This window comes from Hyperolius riggenbachi, chromosome 3, assembly GCF_040937935.1.
Source record: "Hyperolius riggenbachi isolate aHypRig1 chromosome 3, aHypRig1.pri, whole genome shotgun sequence".
Lineage (NCBI taxonomy): Eukaryota > Metazoa > Chordata > Amphibia > Anura > Hyperoliidae > Hyperolius > Hyperolius riggenbachi.
The window spans coordinates 332,910,000-332,932,007 of NC_090648.1; the positions used below are offsets into that span (position 1 = coordinate 332,910,000).

The 22,008-nt window shown below is 40.7% G+C and overlaps 2 protein-coding genes across 4 annotated transcripts in view; one reads left to right on the forward strand and one right to left on the reverse strand.

The window, feature by feature from the left end:
* MON2 (MON2 homolog, regulator of endosome-to-Golgi trafficking) overlaps window positions 1–22,008 on the forward strand; it is a 157,051-nt gene that overhangs the window by 126,124 nt on the left and 8,919 nt on the right. For all 3 annotated transcript variants that reach the window (XM_068276881.1, XM_068276879.1, XM_068276880.1), the window contains 2 exons: window positions 16,401–16,608; window positions 19,919–20,001. In XM_068276881.1, coding sequence (XP_068132982.1) covers window positions 16,401–16,608; window positions 19,919–20,001 — 291 coding nt within the window. The remainder of the gene's footprint in view (window positions 1–16,400; window positions 16,609–19,918; window positions 20,002–22,008) is intronic.
* PPM1H (protein phosphatase, Mg2+/Mn2+ dependent 1H) overlaps window positions 9,646–22,008 on the reverse strand; it is a 303,440-nt gene continuing 291,077 nt past the window's right edge. Inside the window, exon 12 of the transcript XR_011030451.1 lies at window positions 9,646–9,664. The gene's annotated coding sequence lies outside the window, so the exon portion shown is untranslated. The remainder of the gene's footprint in view (window positions 9,665–22,008) is intronic.

A 22,008-nucleotide genomic window follows, 5' to 3' on the forward strand; every position in this document is an offset into this window, starting at 1 on the left:
TTTATTTTCTTTTACTTAAAAGTGGTCATGAAGCTGCCCAACTTATGGCAGGTTAAATGTATCTCAGGGATACTGATGCCATAATATGTATCCTTACTTAGGTGGTTGTAGCAGATATAGTCACATTATATAAGGGCAATGGCAACAGAGGAGACTGCAACAGCTATAGAGGGATATCTTTATTGAGCATTGCTGGCAAAGGTTTTGGAAAGTTAGTCTTGAAAAGGCTAGAAACCCTAGCAATGCGCATCTACCCTGAAAGCCAAAGTGGGTTCTGTCCCTGACGATCTACAGATGATATGATATTTACGCTCCGTCAACTCCAAGTAAAAGTGTACAAAACACCACCTACTACTCTACATGAACTCAAAGGTATAGGAGCGCTCTCTGGTGCATTAACTTCTTTAATAACTTCTCAAGGAATAAATAATTACACTTACAAGATGCAGATCAACTACTGGCCATACTGCGGTGGAACTGGAGGTTTTCATTTTGATCTGAGGTTGATTGGCAAATACTGCACTGTGATGTGCGATATGCTTTTGATTGATCTGCGTCTTGTAAGTGTAATTTTTTTATTCCTTGAGAAGTTACTAAAGAAGTTAATGGACCAGAGAGTGCGCCTATACCTGTGTTTTTGTTAGATTGCTTACTTGGTTCCCAAAAGTCATCAATTGAGCAGCATTATCTGGAAGTAGGACTTGAACACATAGGGCCTGATTCACAAAGCGGTGATAACTCAGTTATCACGCCTAAAAGACTTTAGGCATGATAAGCTTTGCACCACTGAGTTAGCACCGATTTGTGCTCTTTATCGCGCGCAAAGTCCCACGCGCAGTCGCGTAATTCCGTGCGCAGCGCCCATAGGGTTTAATGGGCACATCGCGCGAACTGCAGCGTGCGCCGGGCGATTGCGCGCGCAAAACTTTGCACGCGGGAATTTCGCACGAGTTTCATTTTATCACGCCTAAACTGAGTTTAGGCGTGATAAGGGGCTTTTCACAGGCGTGCAAACACTTTGCACCGCTTTGTGAATCAGGCCCATAGAGCGCAGTTTTTTTTGGAAGTTTGTTACATTTACCACTCTACACGGCCTTTGTAGACCTTAACAAAGCCTTCAACTCAGTAAGTTGCAAAGGGTTTTATGATGTGCTGGATAGAATTGGGTGCCCACCGATTCTGCTGTCTTTGACAAAAGCTTTCCACAATAACATGCGAGGTTCTGTAATATTTGACAGCGAAACATCAGAACCCTTCCATGTAAATCGTGGTGTTAGGCAAGGTTGCGTGCTAGCCCCCACGGTCTTTGGAATATGCTACTGGTAGCCTTCAAAAATTGCGACGTTGGAGTCCAACTGCACTCTAGAAAAGATGGAAAGCTCTTCAACATCTGTCTCCTAAAGTCAACAACCAAACCTCAGGATATAACCGCCAGAGAAATCTTATATGTTGATGACGCTGCACTTGTTGCAAATTCAGAAGAGGAGCTGCAGGAACTTATTACAAGATTTGGTCGTGCCTGTCAACTATTTTATATGAGTGTCAACACCAGAAAGATCGTTGTTCTGTTTCAAGGAACAGACCAGCAGCCCAACATCACGCTGGACGGTGCTGCTCTTGAAGTTGTCTATTATTTTTGTTATCTTGGCTCCACAACAACATCTGTACTATCCAATAGCAAAGAAATACTCTCACATTGGTAAAGAATCAACAACTTTTAGGAAGCTTTATGCTCACGTTTGGAGAAACAAAAAATCGCCACCAAACTTGCATCCTGAGCACTCTTTTGTACGCATCAGATACGTGGACAACATACTCCAAACAAGAACACAAACTAAATGCTTTTCACATGCGCTGTCTAAGATCTATTTTGGGAGTCACGTGGAAGGACAAAATGAGCAGTGAGGCTGGTCTCTCAAAGACACACTGTACCAGTATTATGGCAATCCTCAAACAGAGAAGACTCTGCTGGCTGGGTCACGTATATAGAATGGACCCAGAAAGATTACCTCGGCAGGTTCCTTAAGGTCAAATTGCACATGCAAAAAAAACTAGTGGGATGACCTATGCTTCGATTCAAAGACTCTTGCAAGCCTGAAATGGATTGCTTTGGCATTAATACTGGGGGCTGGGAGAAACGTACTGAAATTTGATCCTTATGGCGTCAAGGCCTAAGTATCGGCACTAAAAGACACAACGAAATCTGGCTTAAAAATCTAAAGTAGAAAAGACGGTTTATTTAGTCACAAGCAAAGATGTGGCAATACTAACAGATGATACCCACTGACGTAGCAACAATCGTAGTGGCCAATGATGATGTAGCTGTACTGCACCACCATGCAATATGCTAATTGCACTGTGATTCAAGTTGAAGCCAGAGATTAAAGGGAACCAAGCACCACTTCTTTTTGCCTGGTTTGTAATAGCTATAGGAGCTGCCATGTTTTCCCCTCTCCTTCTAGCTGTTAGTTGTGTATCGACAGGCAACGTGTGAACATAGCATTTGGGACATCTTTAACCTATTTTGGTTCCTGGACGTAGAAACTACGTCCAGGAACCATGCGCGCTACCGTCATGTAAACAAACTCATGGCCGCCATCTTGTGGCCAAAAAGTAATACTACAACTAAAAGTAAAAAAAAATAAAAATCAACACACATTTACCTTATAAACCTATTGTTTACATCCCACCCTCCCAAAACTACCCAAATAAAATGTTTAATATAAAAAAAAAAAAGACATGTAAATAAAAAAAAACAACATGTAAATATTTACCTAAGGGTCTAAACTTTTTAAATATCAATGTAAAGATTAAATATTTCTATATTTTTTTTATTTTAAACTTGTAAATTGTTGATAGATGCAAAACGGAAAAAATGCACCTTTATTTCCCAAAAAAATATTGTCGCCATACATTGTGATAGGGACATAATTTTAACGGTGTAATAACCGGGACATATGGGCAAATACAATACGTGAGTTTTAATTATGGAGGCATGCATTATTTTAAAACTATAATGGCTGAAAACTGAGAAATAATCAATTTTTTCCGTTTTTTCTTATTCTTCCTGTTAAAATGCATTTACAGTAAAGTGGCTCTTACCAAAATGTACCCCCCAAAGAAAGCCTAATTGGTGGCGGAAAAAACAAGATATGGATTAGTTCATTGTGATAAGTAGTGATAAAGTTATAGGCTAATGAATGGGAGGTGAACATTTCTCAAGTGAAACCGACGGAACGCAAATGGGTTAACCACTTGCCGACCGCCCACAGCCGATGGGCGGCGGCAAGTACTGGGCCTAAAACACCGCAATACGCTCATCGGCGGTGGGCGTGGTTATGCGCCGATCGCGTGACGCGATCAGGCGCCGGCGACAGGCTCCGCCCCCTTGCGCAGTAACCCGCCGGCCGTTCGGAAGCGCCAGCAGGTTACTAGCTGCACGATCGCCGCTACAAAGTGTATAATACACTTTGTAATGTATACTGCCCTGGTGGTCCCAGTGATCGAGGGACCACCAGGGCAGGCTGCAGCCAGGAAGGTAAGCACACTGATCTCACCCCCCCCCCTTCCCTCTGATCGCCCACAGCACCCCTCAGTCCCCCCCCTCCCACCCCTCAGACTCCTGTTTACACCCAATCACCCCCCTAATCACCCATCAATCACTCCCTGTCACTATCTAACGCAATTTTTTTAATTAGTCCCTAAACTGCCCCCTGAGGGCTCCTGATCACCCCCCCCCCCACTTTCAGATCCTCCCCAGACCCCCCCCCCCATGTACTGTATACATCTATCCTCCCCTGTAATCACCTGTCATTCACCCGTCATTCACCCGTCATTCACCACCTGTCACTGCCACTTATCAGATCAGACCCTGACCTGCCTCTTACGGGCATCTGATCACCCTCCCACACTATCAGATCGCCCACAGACCTACCCTCAGATCACCTCTAAAGTGCATTGTTTACATCTGTTCTGCCATCTAATCACCCACTGATCACCCATCAATCACCCCCTGTCACTGCTACCAAGCAGATCAGACCCTACCCAATCACCCGCCCACACCCTCAGAACGACCTCAGACCCCCCCCAGACACCCCCCCCCCAGTGTACTGTATACATCTATTCTCCCCTGTAATCACCTGTCATTCACCCGTCATTCACCACCTGTCACTGCCTCCCATCAGATCAGAACCTAACCTGCCTCTTATGGGCATCTGATCACCCTCCCACACCATCAGATCGCCCGCAGACCTACCCTCAGATCACCTCCCAAGTGCATTGTTTACATCTGTTCTGCCATCTAATCACCCACTGATCAGCCATCAATCACCCCCTGTCACTGCTACCAATCAGATCAGATCCCTATCTGCCCCTGGGGCACCCAATCACCCGCCCGCACCCTCAGAACGCCCTCAGACCCTAGCCCTGATCACCTCGCCAGTGCATTGCTTGCATCTATTCCCCCCTCTAATCACACCTTGAGACACCCATCAATCACCTCCTTTCACCACCTGTCACCCCCTAGCACACCTACCCATCAGATCAGGCCGTAATTTGCCCCATGTGGGCTCCTGATCACTCGGCCAAACCCTCAGATCCACCTCACATCCGATCCCATCCTTCCGATCACCTCCCCAGTGCATTGATTGCATCTATTTTCCCCTCTAACCACCCCCTGAGACACCAATCAATCACCTCCTGTCACCCCCCTAGCACTCCTATCCATCAGATCAGGCCCAATACAACCTGTCATCTAAGAGGCCACCCTGCTTATGACCGGTTCCACAAAATTCGCCCCCGCATAGACCACCTGTCATCAAAATTTGCAGATGCTTATACCCCTGAACAGTCATTTTGAGACATTTGGTTTCCAGACTACTCACGGTTTTGGGCCCCTAAAATGCCAGGGCAGTATAGGAACCCCACAAGTGACCCCATTTTAGAAAAAAAGACACCCCAAGGTATTCCATTAGGTGTATGATGAGTTCATAGAAGTTTTTATTTTTTGTCAAAAGTTAGCGGAAATTGATTTTTATAGTTTTTTTTCACAAAGTGTCATTTTCCACTAACTTGTGACAAAAATAAAATCTTCTATGAACTCACCATACACCTAACGGAATACATTGGGGTGTCTTCTTTCTAAAATGGGGTCACTTGTGGGGTTCCTATACTGCCCTGGCATTTTAGGAGCCCTAAACCGTGGGGAGTAGACTAGAAAACAAATGCCTCAAAATGACCTGTGAATAGGACGTTGGGCCCCTTAGCGCACCTAGGCTGCAAAAAAGTGTCACACATGTGGTATCGCCGTACTGAGGAGAAGTAGTATAATGTGTTTTGGGGTGTATTTTTACACATACCCATGCTGAGTGGGAGAATTATCTCTGTAAATGGACAATTGTGTGTAAAAAAAAAAATCAAAAAATTGTCATTTACAGAGATATTTCTGTAAAAATACACCCCAAACACATTATACTACTTGTTCTTGTTGAGTACGGAAATACCACATGTGTGGCACTTTTTTGCAGCCTAACTGCGCTAAGGGGCCCTAAGTCCAATGAGCACCTTTAGGCTTTACAGGGGTGCTTACAATTAGGCACCCCCCAAAATGCCAGGATAGTAAACACACCCTACAAATGACCCCATTTTGGAAAGTAGACACTTCAAGGTATTCAGAGAGGAGCATAGTGAGTCTGTGGCAGATTTCATTTTTATTTTGTCGCAAGTTAGAAGAAATGGAAACTTTTTTTTTTTTTTTTTTGCCACAAAGTGTCATTTTCCGCTAACTTGTGACAAAAAATAAAATCTTCTATGAACTCACCATGCCTCTCAGTGAATACTTTGGGATGTCTTCTTTACAAAATGGGGTCATTTGGGGGGTGTTTATACTATCCTGGAATTTTAGCACCTCATGAAACATGACAGGTGCTCAGAAGTGTCAGAGATGCTTCAAAATGGGAAAATTCACTTTTGGCACCATAGTTTGTAAACGCTATAACTTTTACCCAAACCAATAAATATACACTGAATGGATTTTTTTTTATCAAAGGCATGTAGCACAATGAATTTGGACAAAAATGTATACCGAAATTTTACTTTATTTGAAATGCTACACAGAAGAAAAAAGAGATGTGTGCTCAGACCAGTCAACTCCTGACTAAATACTGGCTGCCTCAAGTCATCTGACTAATTAAAATGGCAAAGCGTATGCAAATTGCATTCGCCCACCAGAATATGCAGGATCTAACCTGTCCACCTATCTTCCTGCTGGAGTTGGCCCACGCAAAATTTTGCATTTCAACAGGGGTGCCGCGTGTAGGCCTCCTTGTACCCCCAAGAAATGAAGGGCAGCGCAGACACCCCCACAAGGCACCCACTGCCCGGGAGCACCGCAACCGCCCCCCATGGGAGAGGGGAGCGAGTGAGCATGAAAATGTTGCATCTCAACAGGGGTGCCGCGTGTAGGCCTCCTTGTACTCTGTGTAGTTTATTTGAAAAATGTCAGCACAGAAAGTAAAAAAAAAAATCATTTTTTTGACAAAATTCATGTCTTTTTTGATGAATAAAATAAAAACTAAAAATCACAGCAGCAATCAAATAGCACCAAAAGAAAGCTGTATTAGTGACAAGAAAAGGAGGTAAAATTCATTTAGGTGGTAGGTTGTATGCTGATCAAAAGCTTTTTGTTGTCTCAATGCTAATGTATGCAATAAAAAAAGCTAGTAGTCCTTATCCCCCTGAAACCTCTGCTGGACAGCAGGCCATGGAAGTAGGAGGAAATAATAAAGGGTAATAAAGGCCTGTGCTAAACCTTTAAATGTAAAAATAAGGGGTACAATTAAAGTTTTTTTTAAATAATGAGTCGCATTCTTGGCATGCATTTTTAATGTGCTATAGAGATGCCCTGGGTGCTAAAAATGGTGCGTGGTTCACTGTAATGTAAGCCTTCTTCCACCATTGTTCTATTCAAGCGTTTTCTTGAGTTAGCCACTAACACGTCTTATTGGACAAGAAGCTGACCCAAGAAGTGTAAACTATGCTTGGAAATTAAAGCAATTAACTGCCGATCAGTTAGCAGACCACTGTAAAAACTGATCTGCTAACTGATTAGCAACTAGTGGATTTCACTTGATATTACAACCATCAGAAAGGCGGGACATTACAAGGGGAGTGGTAGACAGCTGCAGGTATAGATGTCACATTACAGACACCATATGCACATTATATTGCCTACATTTTACAGAGACATATCGCTCAATTAATTTAATTTTTTTCATTATTTTAATGACAAACAGTAATTTTTCCAATTACTGCATTTATAAAAGTAGCAATCGGCTTAATGTACCTTTTTAGTGCAATGATAATCACCCATTATTTTTTAGCATATGGTATTAGTGTTTATTACTACATTTTTAAAGTAGGAATCAGACCGTCAATTCACAAGGGCTCATGAAGTTAACCACTTTAATAGTCATAAATACTGTTGTTTGTGTGCTGCAGAACTCTCAGCATGGCATACACTCATAAAGGGTGCAGCAGTCATTTGGGCACTGGAGAAAGCCGTTAGTTGATTATCATCAAAATTACCGATATTCCACTACTTAAAGGACCACTATCGTGAAAATCGAAAGATTTTACATGCATGTAAACATATACAAATAAGAAGTATGTTTCTTCCAGAGTAAAATGAGCCATAAATTACTTTCCTCCTATGTTGTTGGTAGGTAGTAGAAATCTGACAGAACCGACAGGTTTTGACTAGCCCATCTCCTCATGAGGGATTCTCAGGGTTTTGTTTATTTTCAAAAGCACTTAGTAAATAGCAGTTACTCTGTCCAGCTGTGTTGTTGTGTGTAGCAATTAGGGAGGCTGGCCAGCATCATTGTATAAATACTTTTTGGGAAATGTCTTTATAACGAATTAAAGCCTTGCTGAGAATCCCCCATGAAGAGATGGACTGGTCCAAAACCTGTCACTTCTGTCAGATTTCTACTACCTACTGTAAAGGACAGCAACGTAGGAAGAAAGTAATGAATGGCTCATTTTACTCTGGAAGAAACATACTTCTTATTTGTATATGTTTACATGTCTAATTACAGAAAATCTAACATAAAATTGTATGGTGTGTACTAGGCATAATTCATTCTGCATGACATTGCTGTGTGTGCAGAGTTGTAATATTACATAATTATGAAGGCAGTATAAATGTGATCCGAAGCAGAAGTGTTTAGAGGGAAGTTAGTTTTATCAGTTATTTATTTCCTAAATAAACTATGTATCTAACCACCATACTTTTAAAACTTCATCTCAGACAGATTAGCTCAGGCCAACGTTGAGTCAAACCACAAAATATCTTATAAAATTTCCAGCTCTGCATACCGTATGCACATGCTTACTTCTGCATCTTTATTAAAACACTTTGCTTAGTTGCTAGTAATCACAAGGCAATTTCACCCAAGATTTTTCTCTATTTTTTGTTATTCCCTATTTATCTTCTCTTTCGTCTTTACAATTGACTGTGTCTTTAGGTATAAAATCAGCCTGGCTTAGCAGATGGAATGATTTTTCTTTGTCTTAACTTATATGGTCAGCACATTACAGTAATTTTAGAACAGGAACGGAAATCTTAACTCAGAATGTATGCCTAGCACAACCATTGGTATGGCCAATAGTAAATTGGTGGGTTCTTTAACTCTTCGGGGGGATGTCACCACACATATCAACACAAAGAAATACCGGTATTGTAAGAGTAATGTTGGCACTGCTTATTTTTATTTATACAAGTAGCAGCAAGGCAAGATAATCCGAATGTTACAGGACCATAAAAGTACCTTTATCAAGGTAACATGTCTAGAATTGTTCATGAAAATGTTGCAAAATGGCCTGGCCTACTAAGGAGAGACTAGAGAATAGTAGGGAAAAAAAACTTTATAGAACATATGTACGCATTTTTTTTCAGTGTAGTTTTGCCCCTGTAGGTAACTTTGCCACTGGCTGTAATTGTGTTATTGAAGACAGTTGTATGTGCAATTATCATGATTTAGCACCTGTCTATTCAAAAATCTTAAGGTGGTCATACACTCATTAGATTAGCAGCAGATGGATCATCAGATAGATTTTCTGATCTTATCTGATGTGTTTAGGAACATTTTTTTACTAGGAACAGATTCCCAATAGATTTCAGTATGAAATCTATTGAAAATCGATCTGATGGCATTTTTTTGCCATCAGATTTCCATCAGGTCCAATGCAAATTGATAAGCAATCTCATCAGATCGACCTAGATTTTCCAGCATGTCAGATCAATTGAAATCATTCAAAATCCGCCGCAAATCGATCCATCGGGCAATCGATTTGCGATTTCGATCGATTGGCCGCTAATCGGCTGAGTGTGTGGGCCCCTTTGAATCAAGAGTTTGTTTTCTTATTCTTTTTTTATACAATTCTAGCCCCATAAAAGTAACTTACAGAAATTATGGTTGGCACAAAGGCTACGTTTTCACTCTTGTCTTGCAATAGTCCTAAGTTTGGTTCCTTGCCAGAACACCATCAGCATGGAGTTTGTATGTTCTCGCTGTGTGTTTGTGGTTTCTCGCTAGATGTTCAGGTTTCAACTCGAAAGTATACAGGCGTGGTATTAAAATTCACCTCAAAAATATCCCTAGAACTGTAAAAAAAAAAAAAAATAAGATTGTGATCCACTTAGAGGAACAGTCAATGACAAGAATTCTTTTGGTTTAACACGTAAAGTGCTGCAGAAAATGTACCAGTTATTTCTCTACAATAATGGTGGTGTCTAACTGCAATTTTTGCATTAATGCTTTTGATTCAGAATTTGCAGTTGTCTATTATCTGTAGTCCAATTCTGTGTTTTTTTGCATGGATATTTCTGATTTAGAATTTGCAGTTGTCTATTTATCTGTAATTCATTTCTCTGTTTTCAGTTTTTGTCTGGAGTACATTGTACTTCATTACACCATCGACAATGTTTGGAAGCTTAAAGTGTGCCTGATGTAACATAAGATAAACATATGTCTGTACAGTGCCAAGCATACACATAACTATGTGTTTGCGTGGTCTCCCCGTGTTTGTGTGGGTTTTCTCCGGGCACTCCAGTTTCCTCCCACATTCCAAAAAACATACAGATAAGTTAATTGGCTTCCCCTAAAATTGGCCCTAGACTATGACATATACACTACATGATACATACATAGACATATGACTATGGTAGGGACTAGATTGTGAGCCCCTCTGAGGGACAGTTAGTGACAAGACAATAAACTCTGTACAGCGCTGTGTAATATGTTGGCGCTATATAAATACTTAAATATATAAATATGTTCCTTTTCTTCTTCATGAAAGAGTTCACCATTCAGGTATGTAAGTGACAGCTTCTCTCCAGTCGAGACCTAGTCAGACTATAGCATAACCCTCTCTGATAAGGATTTATGGCCATAATACTCTTGCCTGGAAGAGAACAGCTTCTGAGTGCAGGACATAGATAGAAAAGGTCAATAGTTCATACAGTTGTGTTCAAAATTATTCAACTTGAAATTGAGTGTTTTGGCCAGTTTGACATTGATTTTGATCGTTTCAGTCATCTTGTTTACAATTAAATCAGATAGGCACTTTTAAGTCAGACAAATATAACATAAAACTTATAATTAAATAACCACAAGTGTCTTTTCTGTGCTCACATCATTATCAGTTTTATTCAACCCCCAAGTGTCATTCATTCTTAGTACTTAGTACAACATCCTTTTCCAGTTATAACAGCTTTTAAACGTGCAGCATAGCTTGACACAAGTGTCTTGCAGCGATCTACAGGTATCTTAGCCCATTCTTCATGGGCAAAAGCCTCCAGTTCAGTCACATTCTTAGGCTTGCGCGCTGCAACTGCTTTCTTTAAGTTCCACCAGAGGTTCTCAATCAGATTTAAGTCTGGTGACTGCAATGGTCACTCCAAAATGTTCCAGTCTTTAATCTGCAACCATGCTCTTGTGGACTTGGAGGTATGCTTGGGATCATTGTCTTGTTGAAAGGTCCAACGTCTCCCAAGCCTCAGGTTTGTGACGGACTGCATCACATTTTTTTCCAATATCTCCTGGTACGGAAGAGAATTCATGGTACCTTGCACACGCTGAAGCTTCCCTGTACCTGCAGAAGCAAAACAGCCCCAAAGCATGATTGACCCCTCTGCCATGCTTCACAGTAGGCAAGGTGTTCATTTCTTCATAGGCCTTGTTCTTCCTCCTCCAAACATAGCGTTGATCCATGGGCCCAAACAGTTCTAATTTTGTTTCATTAGTCCACAGAACACTATCCCAAAACTTTTGCGGTAGTGTTCTGTTGACTGATGAAACAAAATTAGAACTGTTTGGGCCCATGGATCAACGCTATGTTTGAAAGGAGGAAGAACAAGGCCTATGAAGAAAAGAACACCTTGCCTACTGTGAAGCATGGTGGGGGGTCAATCATGCTTTGGGGCTGTTTTGCTTCTGCGGGTAGGTTGAATAATTTTGAACACAACTGTATATTTTAGCTCTGGGAAACAGAAAGACGGTGTCAGAGTGCAAGAGACAATAAAACATTAAAGTTTTTAAACCTAAAATAAAACGGTGGGATGTCTACAAAAGTCATTTTAGGAGTAGTAGAATAGGTACTATTGTTTGTCTCATCAATTTATTTTCACCTCAGGTTCACTTTAAATAAAAAAAGAAATCAAGTCAGAGAGGAGTTCTGTGGTTTACTTCCTAATGAAGTTAGTTTAGCTTTGTCAGCCACTGCCACACCGCATATCATAAATTAGACAGACACAAGATTTGCATAGCAGATTTTACTTCTGGTTTGTATGGAATTCCGCCCTGTGTTCGTGCAGTGCCTCTTACCCAAACAAGCTTGTGCAAAGGATGTTTGTATTATGTGCTTATTCTGAGTTATGTTTCTGTGTGAGGTGGTATAAACTGTCTGCACTGTGAGAATTCACATAAGTTTCCACACAAATAGACTAAGCCTTCCTTCCCCGCATTCCTTCAGCGATAATGTCGTTTACAGTGCCAGATTTTCATACCTCCAAATGCGTGTTTAACATTCATTGAACAGTCTGTATGGAGAAGGCATGCTGGTAGTATATATTTTTTATTCTTAATGAATACCAATCTAGGATGAAAAATCTTTCTAGCTTCGCAATATGTAAACTTTGTTCTGGTATCCCTGTGTAGTGTCTACTTACGTGGTATTTCAGTTTAATATGTAAGAGGTAATGCTTATGTTAATGACACTGAACTTTATCTGAATAATGAAAATCAGACAAACCAATTCATTGAACATAGCAACAAAATAATATAATAACTGTAGTATTTAACATTAATAACTTGTAATGACATAATCAGTGGCAGTGAGTGTTAACCGGTTCAGCACCGCAGTCCGAAAATCTCATGCATCCGAGCAACGTTCACCCCCCATTCATTCGCCTATAACTTTATTGCTACTTATCACAATGAATTGATTTAGATCTTGTTTTTTCCGCCACTAATTAGGCTTTCTTTGGGTGCTACATTTTGCTAAGAATTATTTTTTTCTAAATCCATTTTAACAGAAAGATTAAGAAAGAAATGAAAAAAATTCATTATTTCTCAGTTTTAGGCCATTATAGTTTGAAATTAATATACGCTACCGTAATTAAAACTCATGTATTTTATATGCCCATCTGTCCCGGTTATTACACCGTTTAAACGATGTCCCTATCACAATTTATGGTGCCGATATTTCATTTAGAAATAAAGGTGCATTTTTTCAATTTGCGTCCATCATTATTTATAAGCTTATAATTTTAAATAATATAATAACATACTCTCTTGACGTGCATATTTAAAAAGTTCAGACCCTTGGGTAACTATTTATGTTGTTTTTTTTTTTTTTATTTATTGTATTTTTTTTTATTTTTTTTTTTAATAAAAAATGTATGTGGGTAATTTTTGGTGTGGGAGGGAAACTGTTTGTTTTACATGTAAAATAATAGTTTTCTTTAATTAAAAATGTATGTGGGTGCAGTTTACTATTTGGCCACAAGATGGCCACAGTGAAAAAATTCCTAGATGCGAACGATTTCGCATCCAGGAACTAAAGATCAGAGGAGTTGTTTCCTGGGGGCAAAAATACCGCGCTCTCTGGAGAGAAAGCGTCGGTATTTCTGCGGGGAGGTTAGATCGGTGAATGGGAATTATATTCCCATTCAATGATCGGGGGGCGGCGGGTACGCGCGCGGGCGCGCGCCCGATCGCGCGCACCACGCAGGGGAAGATGCAGTGCCTATCTGAATGAGAAAGCTCGTCCAGATAGGCCGAACTGGTTAGAGACACTGAAGCGAAAAAAAATATGATATAATGAATTGGTTGTGTACTATGAATAATTACTAGAAGTTTAGCAGCAAAGAAGATATTCTCCTATTTTTATTTTCAGGTATATAGTGTTTTTTCTAACATTGCATCATTCTATAATATGTGCAGATTACACAACACTCAGCATTCAAAATGATTCTTTCAGAGCAGTCTGTGAACTAATGACCTCTCCTCTGGCAGAGAAAAAGTAAATAGTTCAATAACACTTGAGATAATAAAAGTCAGGTAACAGCCCTCTCCAGGACTTTGAAAGTCGCAGAGCTTAATATCTTTTTTTGCATAGAGATAACAACTGGAGTTTCTTAACTCCTCCTGTACTGGAAACAATTAAACTGATGTATCTGATCTTAATGTTTTATTTCTTAGCTGTACTACACATACAAATCATAATATCATCATTTTTTTTTTCGTTTCAGTTTCTCTGAGCCATGACCTATACTATACTGTATTTATATCCACATCTATACAGAGATGGCTTGAAACTGCACTGTTACACTATCTGATAGAAAAAGGGAAGCTGTCAGGTCAAGTGTCATCTGTCACAGGCATAACCTTCAATCCAGTCTTGGAGATAGGAAGAACACCACATATGGGGTAGTGTTTTTGTTTACAAAGGTCAACTGTGTCAGGAACCGGCCCGCGGCACGCCTGTGTATACGGTTCCCGACTGCGGGTTTGACCAGATCAAGCGGGGAGCAGCCTTATTCGAGCTCAAACAAGGCTGTGACCCCTCAAAACACTTCTAACTGCCACCACTAGCGGTTTGCTAGACACGTTTACTCAGATGTCGAGTGCTCAATACGCAATCTGCGTTTTCGTATTTGGGTCAGCTTTGCGCTTTAGGCCGAATACGGGAACGCACACACACGCACAGTTGCAATCTTACACTGTAGTGAAGCAAAACCACTAACAGTCGTTCCGAACGATACTGTTAGCTACTCTGCTGTCGAGCTACTCGCACTGGCGTTTTCGTACGTTGGGTCAGCTGCACGCTTAGGCCAACGTATGATAAACGCCCCCACACACAATGCAATTACAATTTCATATGGTAGTGTTGCTCAAGCATACAATTAGGCATGGACTTATACACAGTTACACTGCAGTCTCCTCTAGGCTATGAGTGTTAGTTTAGTACAGCAGAAGTCAAGCTTATTAAATAACAATTTAATATTCCAGGAAAAAAGTGGAACAATGCAGAACAGAATATATACAAAAGATGTACAAAAAACAAAGTAAAAAAGTACAAGATAAAAGTTACAAAAAATACACACACGGATATTTGCGTAAAAATAAACGGGGAAAAAAGAACGTTACCAGCTTAGATTAGAACGTTGTTTGACGGGAGGACGCCGTTTGTTCGACCAGGAGTCGTGATCATCCCTAGCTATGCGCTACCTCCAGGAGAAGATTCTTTCTAGGCATCTGGCTCTGCTTTTTATACTGTGAGATACGCCCGGAGGCTGCAACTTCCTTGGGGAGGGGAGGAACTAGTTTTTAATTACATCCTCAGACATAATTTGATTTCCAGAGATCTAACATCCACATGTGAAAAGTGTACTATAGCACACACACAACAAAAGACTTCCTTAACCTCCAATCTCCCCAGGTTACAGGTGACAATTGATTAAGGCTTTCACATTGCAGCAGGATGTCCTGTGTGAAGTCCTGGCTCAGGCTGGTGTGAGCTGCTTCAATGCATACTGCAGCCAGTCCAGGTGACAATTGCTTCCAAGCACCATACACCTCTGCTACAGTATTCAGACAACAGGGTCAGACCACCTGTATAGGCTTCAAAGCAACTGTCTGATTAAGTGTTTCCTAATTACCTGTTTTCTGGCTGTCCAGAGGAACTGTATGCTAATGTCCCAGCCCCCTGCTTCCAGAGAAATTCAATGCAAATGTAGGTCTATTGACACACACACACAATCACATTAAACAGTCCATGAAGCTAGCTGTCAATACCTTCAAGCCAGCCTGGCTGACATCCACCTCTGAAAGATACACAGCAGATAGCAAAATGATAGAAATATGTTCCTGTATTCCCTAATATCATCAGCACCTCAATATATCACCACAAACTGGATAGAATAATTTATAGCACATGTACAGATCCTGGTGTCAGTAACAGAGAAGCAAGTAACTGTCAAACGACCTCCTCTGTTCAGTTGGGCTGTGATAACATCTGATATCTCTCCTTTCTGTGCTGTGAGGACAAAGCATGTTCTGGTAATGCAGGCTCAGGCAGCAGCAAGTACAATATGTGCTCTGGTCTTAGGTAAATAAACAGGCAGAACTTGCGGATGAGAAGACATTAGGGCTGGTTCACACTTGCTGATTGCCGGTGCTGCTAATGTATCCTTATGGGATCATTCTCAGTGCAGCGCTGCATGCACCGCTTTGGGGGGGGGGGGGGGGCTTTGTGATTTTCGATCTGTTTAACAGGAATCAAAGCACAAATCATGGCAAAATCGCAACACAAAAGTGCATTTTGATGTAAACCAGCCCTTAGAGGGCTTTGTCCTCACAGCACGGACAGGAGAGATATCAGCTGTTATCACAGCCCAACTGAACAGAGGAGGGCGACTTTAATCAAGTGTGTATATGAGGCATTACTCGCTTCGCTGTTACCGATGCCAGGATCTGTACATGTGCTATAAATTATCTTATCCATCGGCCCAAAAACACTACCTAATATGTGTTGCTCTTCCTATTTACAACATGCTACTCAGGTGATCCCAGTAGCCTACATTTTGCTGTAGTGCCCCTTTAAGTTTACATATTGTTAGGAGCAGTTAAATCCTCCGCCAGTTATTAATATAGACATATCTTTACCAATATCCTGTCTAATTTTTTTTGTAAATATATCCCACTGCATAGCAACTGTCTGGTGCTCTGGCTTGGTAATAATTGTGGTACCCTGGTTTTTATTTGTGATTGTGGGGGATGTGCTTTAACTTCTGTTTGTCGCTAACCCTTCAGGGTACTGTTTTTTGTTTTTTTCAGAGGCAGAAATAGACATTAGGATGCGGGAAGAGTTTTCCAAAGTGTGCTTTGAGACTCTGCTTCAATTCTCCTTCAGCAATAAAGTAACAACTCCACAGGAAGGATATATCTCTAGAATGGCACTCTCTGTGCTGCTAAAGAGATCCCAAGATGTCCTGCATCGCTACATAGATGACGAGAGGCTGAGCGGGAAATGTCCTCTGCCAAGGTATGCAGGGGGTTTAATCCTGTGTATTGTTAATATGTGCAGTAGATGTGTTATGAAGAGACCATGTGGAGCAGACATTTTCAAGAATCTTGATGTATTATGTCCTCAGTGCAGAAGAATAATAGACATAAGAATGTGGAAAGCTGGGCTTCACACAACACAAACATAAATGATCTATTTTCATAAGGCTATTATATATGTTACATGCTTGCCCGAAATTTTCCTTTTAATATGCAGCATAGTCGAAGCTTTTAGATCCGCCGGCAAGTCATGACCTAAGTATAAACTTTCCAGCTGAAGGTTCTCAAGACACAAAGAAAACAGATTCCCTACAGAGCTTAGTATTAGTCGTAGCCTGAAATGAAACCAAGGAGCTCTGATCAGTACACTGGCCTGAATTCAGCAAGTCTCCTGTGAATATTCCTACAGAACAGATTATGCACATTTTTAATGTTGTTTACATTTTCACTTCCATTTCTCAGATATGCAGTATAATTGCACATGAAAGTACATTCACTGATGCACAGTTGATAATGTATGAACAACATATCACACAAAGTGAAATTAAATATGTCAGCCGCAACTCAAGAGTCTATAAGAAACACTTTATGATCTGCACAGCATTAAAGGTTTTTTTTTCCGTTTTTTCTTTTAAAGAAGCCCACATTTAAAATGAACAAGTTTTGTTTGTTATTCTAGAGACACCAGCAGAGTTTTGCTGCACTGCTTGTTTCAAGGGAATGTGTCAGTTTTAGTTGTAGAAATCTACTAATAAACTATAACTAAGTGGGGAAGACAGAGAGAGAGTCTTAACATTTTTGTAAATGTTTCTAAAGCCTTGTACATACACATGAGTGCTGTGACCTTAAAGCACAATACTCACCTAATGATGGATTGAGTAACCTCACAGTGATGCCTCCTAACAAATGAGGTTCCCCAATCCATCTTCCTCCCTGCGGGAACATGCGACAGCACACAACGGGCGCAAACAAAAGCTCTAACAACCACGGGAATTTGCACAAGAGACGTCGGGGATCTTAAAGATCTGATCCACCTTGGCTGTCGCTTTCGCCGCATGTTGCAAAGTCTCCACCGAATCGTGCTCCTGCACCCTTATTGCGAGATCATGGACACAATCTATAGCCACTTAGAAAAATCACCAGTCGTTGGAAGAATGGCTTGAAGAATCGCAAGGTGGGTACGAGCCTTTTGGGTTCGGAACTCGATCCCCTGGGCAATAGTTCAGGACCAAGTGCTGGACCATCTCTAGGGGGGAGGAGAGACAACATGTGGCTTCTGGCTGAAGGGGTGGGGGAGAGAACAATGCACTTGGTGGTTGGTCAGGCATTGGTGTTACAAAAGATCTAGCATACTGAAACACTCCATAACGGCCACCTAGGCTGAGTTTTTAATCCGTGTGTACATAGCTTAAATATTCCTATTTGTTTTACCCTATATGTTTAAAGTATACATGTAGAGAAAAAAGCGCTGTATATAGACAGAGGAAAGTAGATAACTCAAAAGAGTTTTTAGTGAACTTCGTTATCAGCTCCGCATGGAGCAGCCAGAAGAGAGAAGAGCATGAGAGAGAAGCACACCAGGCCTGGTCTATATTTACATAGCCTTACTCTTCTCTCCCTCCAACCCCTCTGTTGGTGACACCTGGTGCTGCTCACACCTACCGCACCCCCCTACTTACCCCCCCCCCCCCCCAAAAAAGCACTGCATACATATATATCTTGGCATGCATCTGGAAATTGATTGAAGTGGTAGACTACCTGAAATCTTGACCGTGGACTGTGTGTTTGTGCTTGGCTTAAAAGTCTGCAGTTGAATGTTGGATAAATGCATCCAGCAGAGCATAAAAACTAATTGAACTCAAAGATTTATCCAGTGAATAATGAGTACTTACATACCCTGTTTCCCGGAAAATAAGCCCTAACCTGAAAATAAGCCCTAGCTGGAATTTGATTATGCTTGAAATATAAGCCTTACTCCAAAAATAAGCCCTCGCGGCAGTTAAAAGGAAGAAAGAGACAACCAGCAAGCGGGGACACATCGGTGCAGTGCCAATCGGGCACAGGTCCTGTCATCCCAGCACAGCAAGATTATCAGCTGTGTGCAGGGATGACAGGCCAGGTGACTGATCAGTACAGTAGCGTACCTTCGGATCCAGCAGAGGAATAGGAGCCACAGTGGGGAAGGCAGGAGGGCACACAGCACAGGAACAGCACAGTACAAAGGAACAGGAAATGTTCTGCTATGGGTTTTGTCATATTTCCTGATAGAAATATAAGACATCCCCTAAATAAAAAGCCCTTGCACATCTTTGGGAGCAAAAATGTATATAATTATTTTCGTGGAAGCGCAGTACCTGTTCACTATCTGATACCAATTCACTGTTGTGAAACTAGGAGGACTAGGTATTCAGATGGAAGGTATTGAGATGTACCTAATGCTGTATAATCTGAAACATGATTAAGGCCTCTTGCACACTACATGCGTTTCCGATTTGCAATTTTGACCCAATTTTACATGCAATTCCGATTTTTAATCAATTTCGATTTTTAATCGTTTCAGCATGCTGCAGTTTTTTTTTTCTGTTTTTCTTCTTGTGTTGATGGCATCCAGGGAAAATCGGAATCACAAATCGGATTTGTGATTTGCGTGTGCAAGGGGCCTTAGGCCCCCTGCACACTGCAAATCCGATTTGCGATTCCGATTTTCCCTGGATGCCACCAAAAGAAAAATGCAGGAAAAACGCAGCATGCACTACCGATTAAAAATCTGAATCGCATGTGAAAATCGATTAAAAATCGGAATTGCATTTTGTGTGCAAGAGGCCTTATATTGATTACATGGTCAGTTTTAATTTTAGTGTATATTTCTCAGGGGAGCCACTTGTGTGTTTTTTCTCAAACCAGAACAGAGTTACTTTTAAAGTACATTAGAAGCGTTTGGATGATTCTATTCTCTAGGATATTGCATACCTGTTATCTGTACAGTTGTATGCTTCATTCCTTGAAATCTCCACCTTATAATTTCATGGTAAATGGTAATCATTTGCATGAACAAATTTCTGATTCATTGCAAAATAAATGTTTGGCATTCCGGAGAGATACAGAGATACATTGCCCTAGCATTTGAAGAAAACCTGAGACTGCTTTGGCCCAAGCGAAGTGCGCAGCTATAAATACCTCTTTTCTGTCCAGTGCTTGTTGAAGGAAATACCTTTGCACAGTGCATGCACTGTAATAGGCATTGCATAAGTCATGATAAATAATGGCCATTTTATGTTTGGATTTTTCAGGCAACGTGTAACGGAAATCATATTTGTTTTAAAAGCTGTAAGCACTCTCATAGATTCCCTTAAGAAAACACACCCTGAAAATGGTAAGTAATGACTAGTCTTTATTTCTCAGTTAAATTCACTGTCTCTTTCTCGCTCTGCAGTTGCTTGTGTATTTATCTATTACTATTATTGTGTATTTATTTAATCTAACCCTTACTATAGGCATAGACTTGTATTCCTAACACAGCTTAAGGACATTTTTTTGGTAGGAGAAATAAATTAACATATTTTTTGGGATGTGGGAGGAATCCGGAGTGCCCCCCCAGAGGAAACCCACAAGACCACAGGGAGAACATGCAAACTCTATGCACACAGTGCCTGGGCACAGATTTGAACATATGCATCTCTTGGCATAGTATGAAGAACAATGTAGCTACTGTCTCAGGAGTACACATTCTGATTACCTTACTGAATTCATACATATACATTTCTCTCAATGCTTTTGCCCTCCCCCACTCTGGTAATGATGGGAATTGACAAACAAGTGTGATTTGTATTGTCCACAATAGGAAAGATGGCTAAAATGAACCTAAAAGCCCCGTGCTGAATACGTATTCAGTCAAACAGCGATTGCTGCTGCTTTTGCTGCAACTGGCGTAAGCAAAGTATGTGGCATTCAATGTTGATAATATGGTCATTGCTTCTTGGAAGAACTGACAGCGTCCCAAGCAGCACTGTGCTGGGACTGGGGCTAGGAGCCACCAGCTACAGAGGAGGAAGAGACAGGTTACTTATTTTATTATTTTATGGCATCTTGGAGAAAACACTTACTTTTCTGCTCAGCTTTTTCATGTGGTTATCATACTTTCGATGCTGCTATAGCAAGATTCCTACCATCAGTGTTACTGCTGTATGTAATCTCAGAGCTCCTGCTTCTAATAGTATAGCTTTCTATACCATACTGTATATCCTTTCTCCTCTCATATGCCATGTATTCATAGACAGTATGTTAGAACATCTAATTGGCTGTTAAATGGAACAAACATCTATGATGTTTTTGCTGGCCAATGATATGTCACAACAGGCAGGACTAGCCACATGCAGCCAACAAGAAAATTGTATGTTTTAGGTCAGCACCACCATACAATACAATAACAAATAGTAGGTATCCAAATCTGACACATGCAGCCAACACTCTTGGCAGTAATTTTTATTCACTCTTTCTATTTTTCCATTTCTTCTGGCATTGGCAATCCTTACATTTATTCTTTTAACTATACATGCCTGTTCTTACTGGTGACTTTAGATGTGAGGATTCACGCTTCTTAAATTACTGTTAGCTGTTTTTTTTTTTTAATTAACGTGAACCCGAGGTAAAAATAAACTGATGAGATCAACAATTATATTTATCCTCCTACTCCTAAAAAATTATTTTTATTTTTTTTTAGATATCCCATTGTTTTATTTCATATTCAAACATTTACAAAGTAGATTGAATGTTATATTGTCTCTGCTCAATGGCAGTCTAAAAAGTGCCCCAGAGTTAAAACACATTAACGAATGACCTTTTTCTATCTATCCCCTGTCCTCAGAAGTTGTATTCTGTCAGGAAACCTTTTATGGCTGTAATGTGGTTATCAGTGAGGTTTACTATTTTACAGACAAGACAAACTGTCCCTTGCATTCCTAAAACATTGACCCTTTCAGGCAGGAAAATGAAACAAGAAAAACAACCTGATTAATAATGTTTTGCACTGTACATACACATGTTTATCTCACCATGGCACATCTTGCTTTGGGTACATTTTAAGGCAGTGGTTTTTCTAGGTATTGTTTCTATTACACTGTGGAGGTGATCTGTGTGTGTGTGTGTGTGTGTCTTGTGTGACACACCTGGAAAGAAAGCAGTTGGCAGTCACAGACCATCTAACAGAAATGCCTGGCTTTGATCAGCTCCAGAGTTACCTCCCACATTGCTGTAAATTACCTGGAACCCACAATCCCTGCCAGGTTCACAACATCTCTTGTTATTTCTGCGGATATGTTGCTGAAAGGCAATCAGTGCTGATAACACAGAAATTAAAGCCTTGAAAGCTGTAAAAACTGCA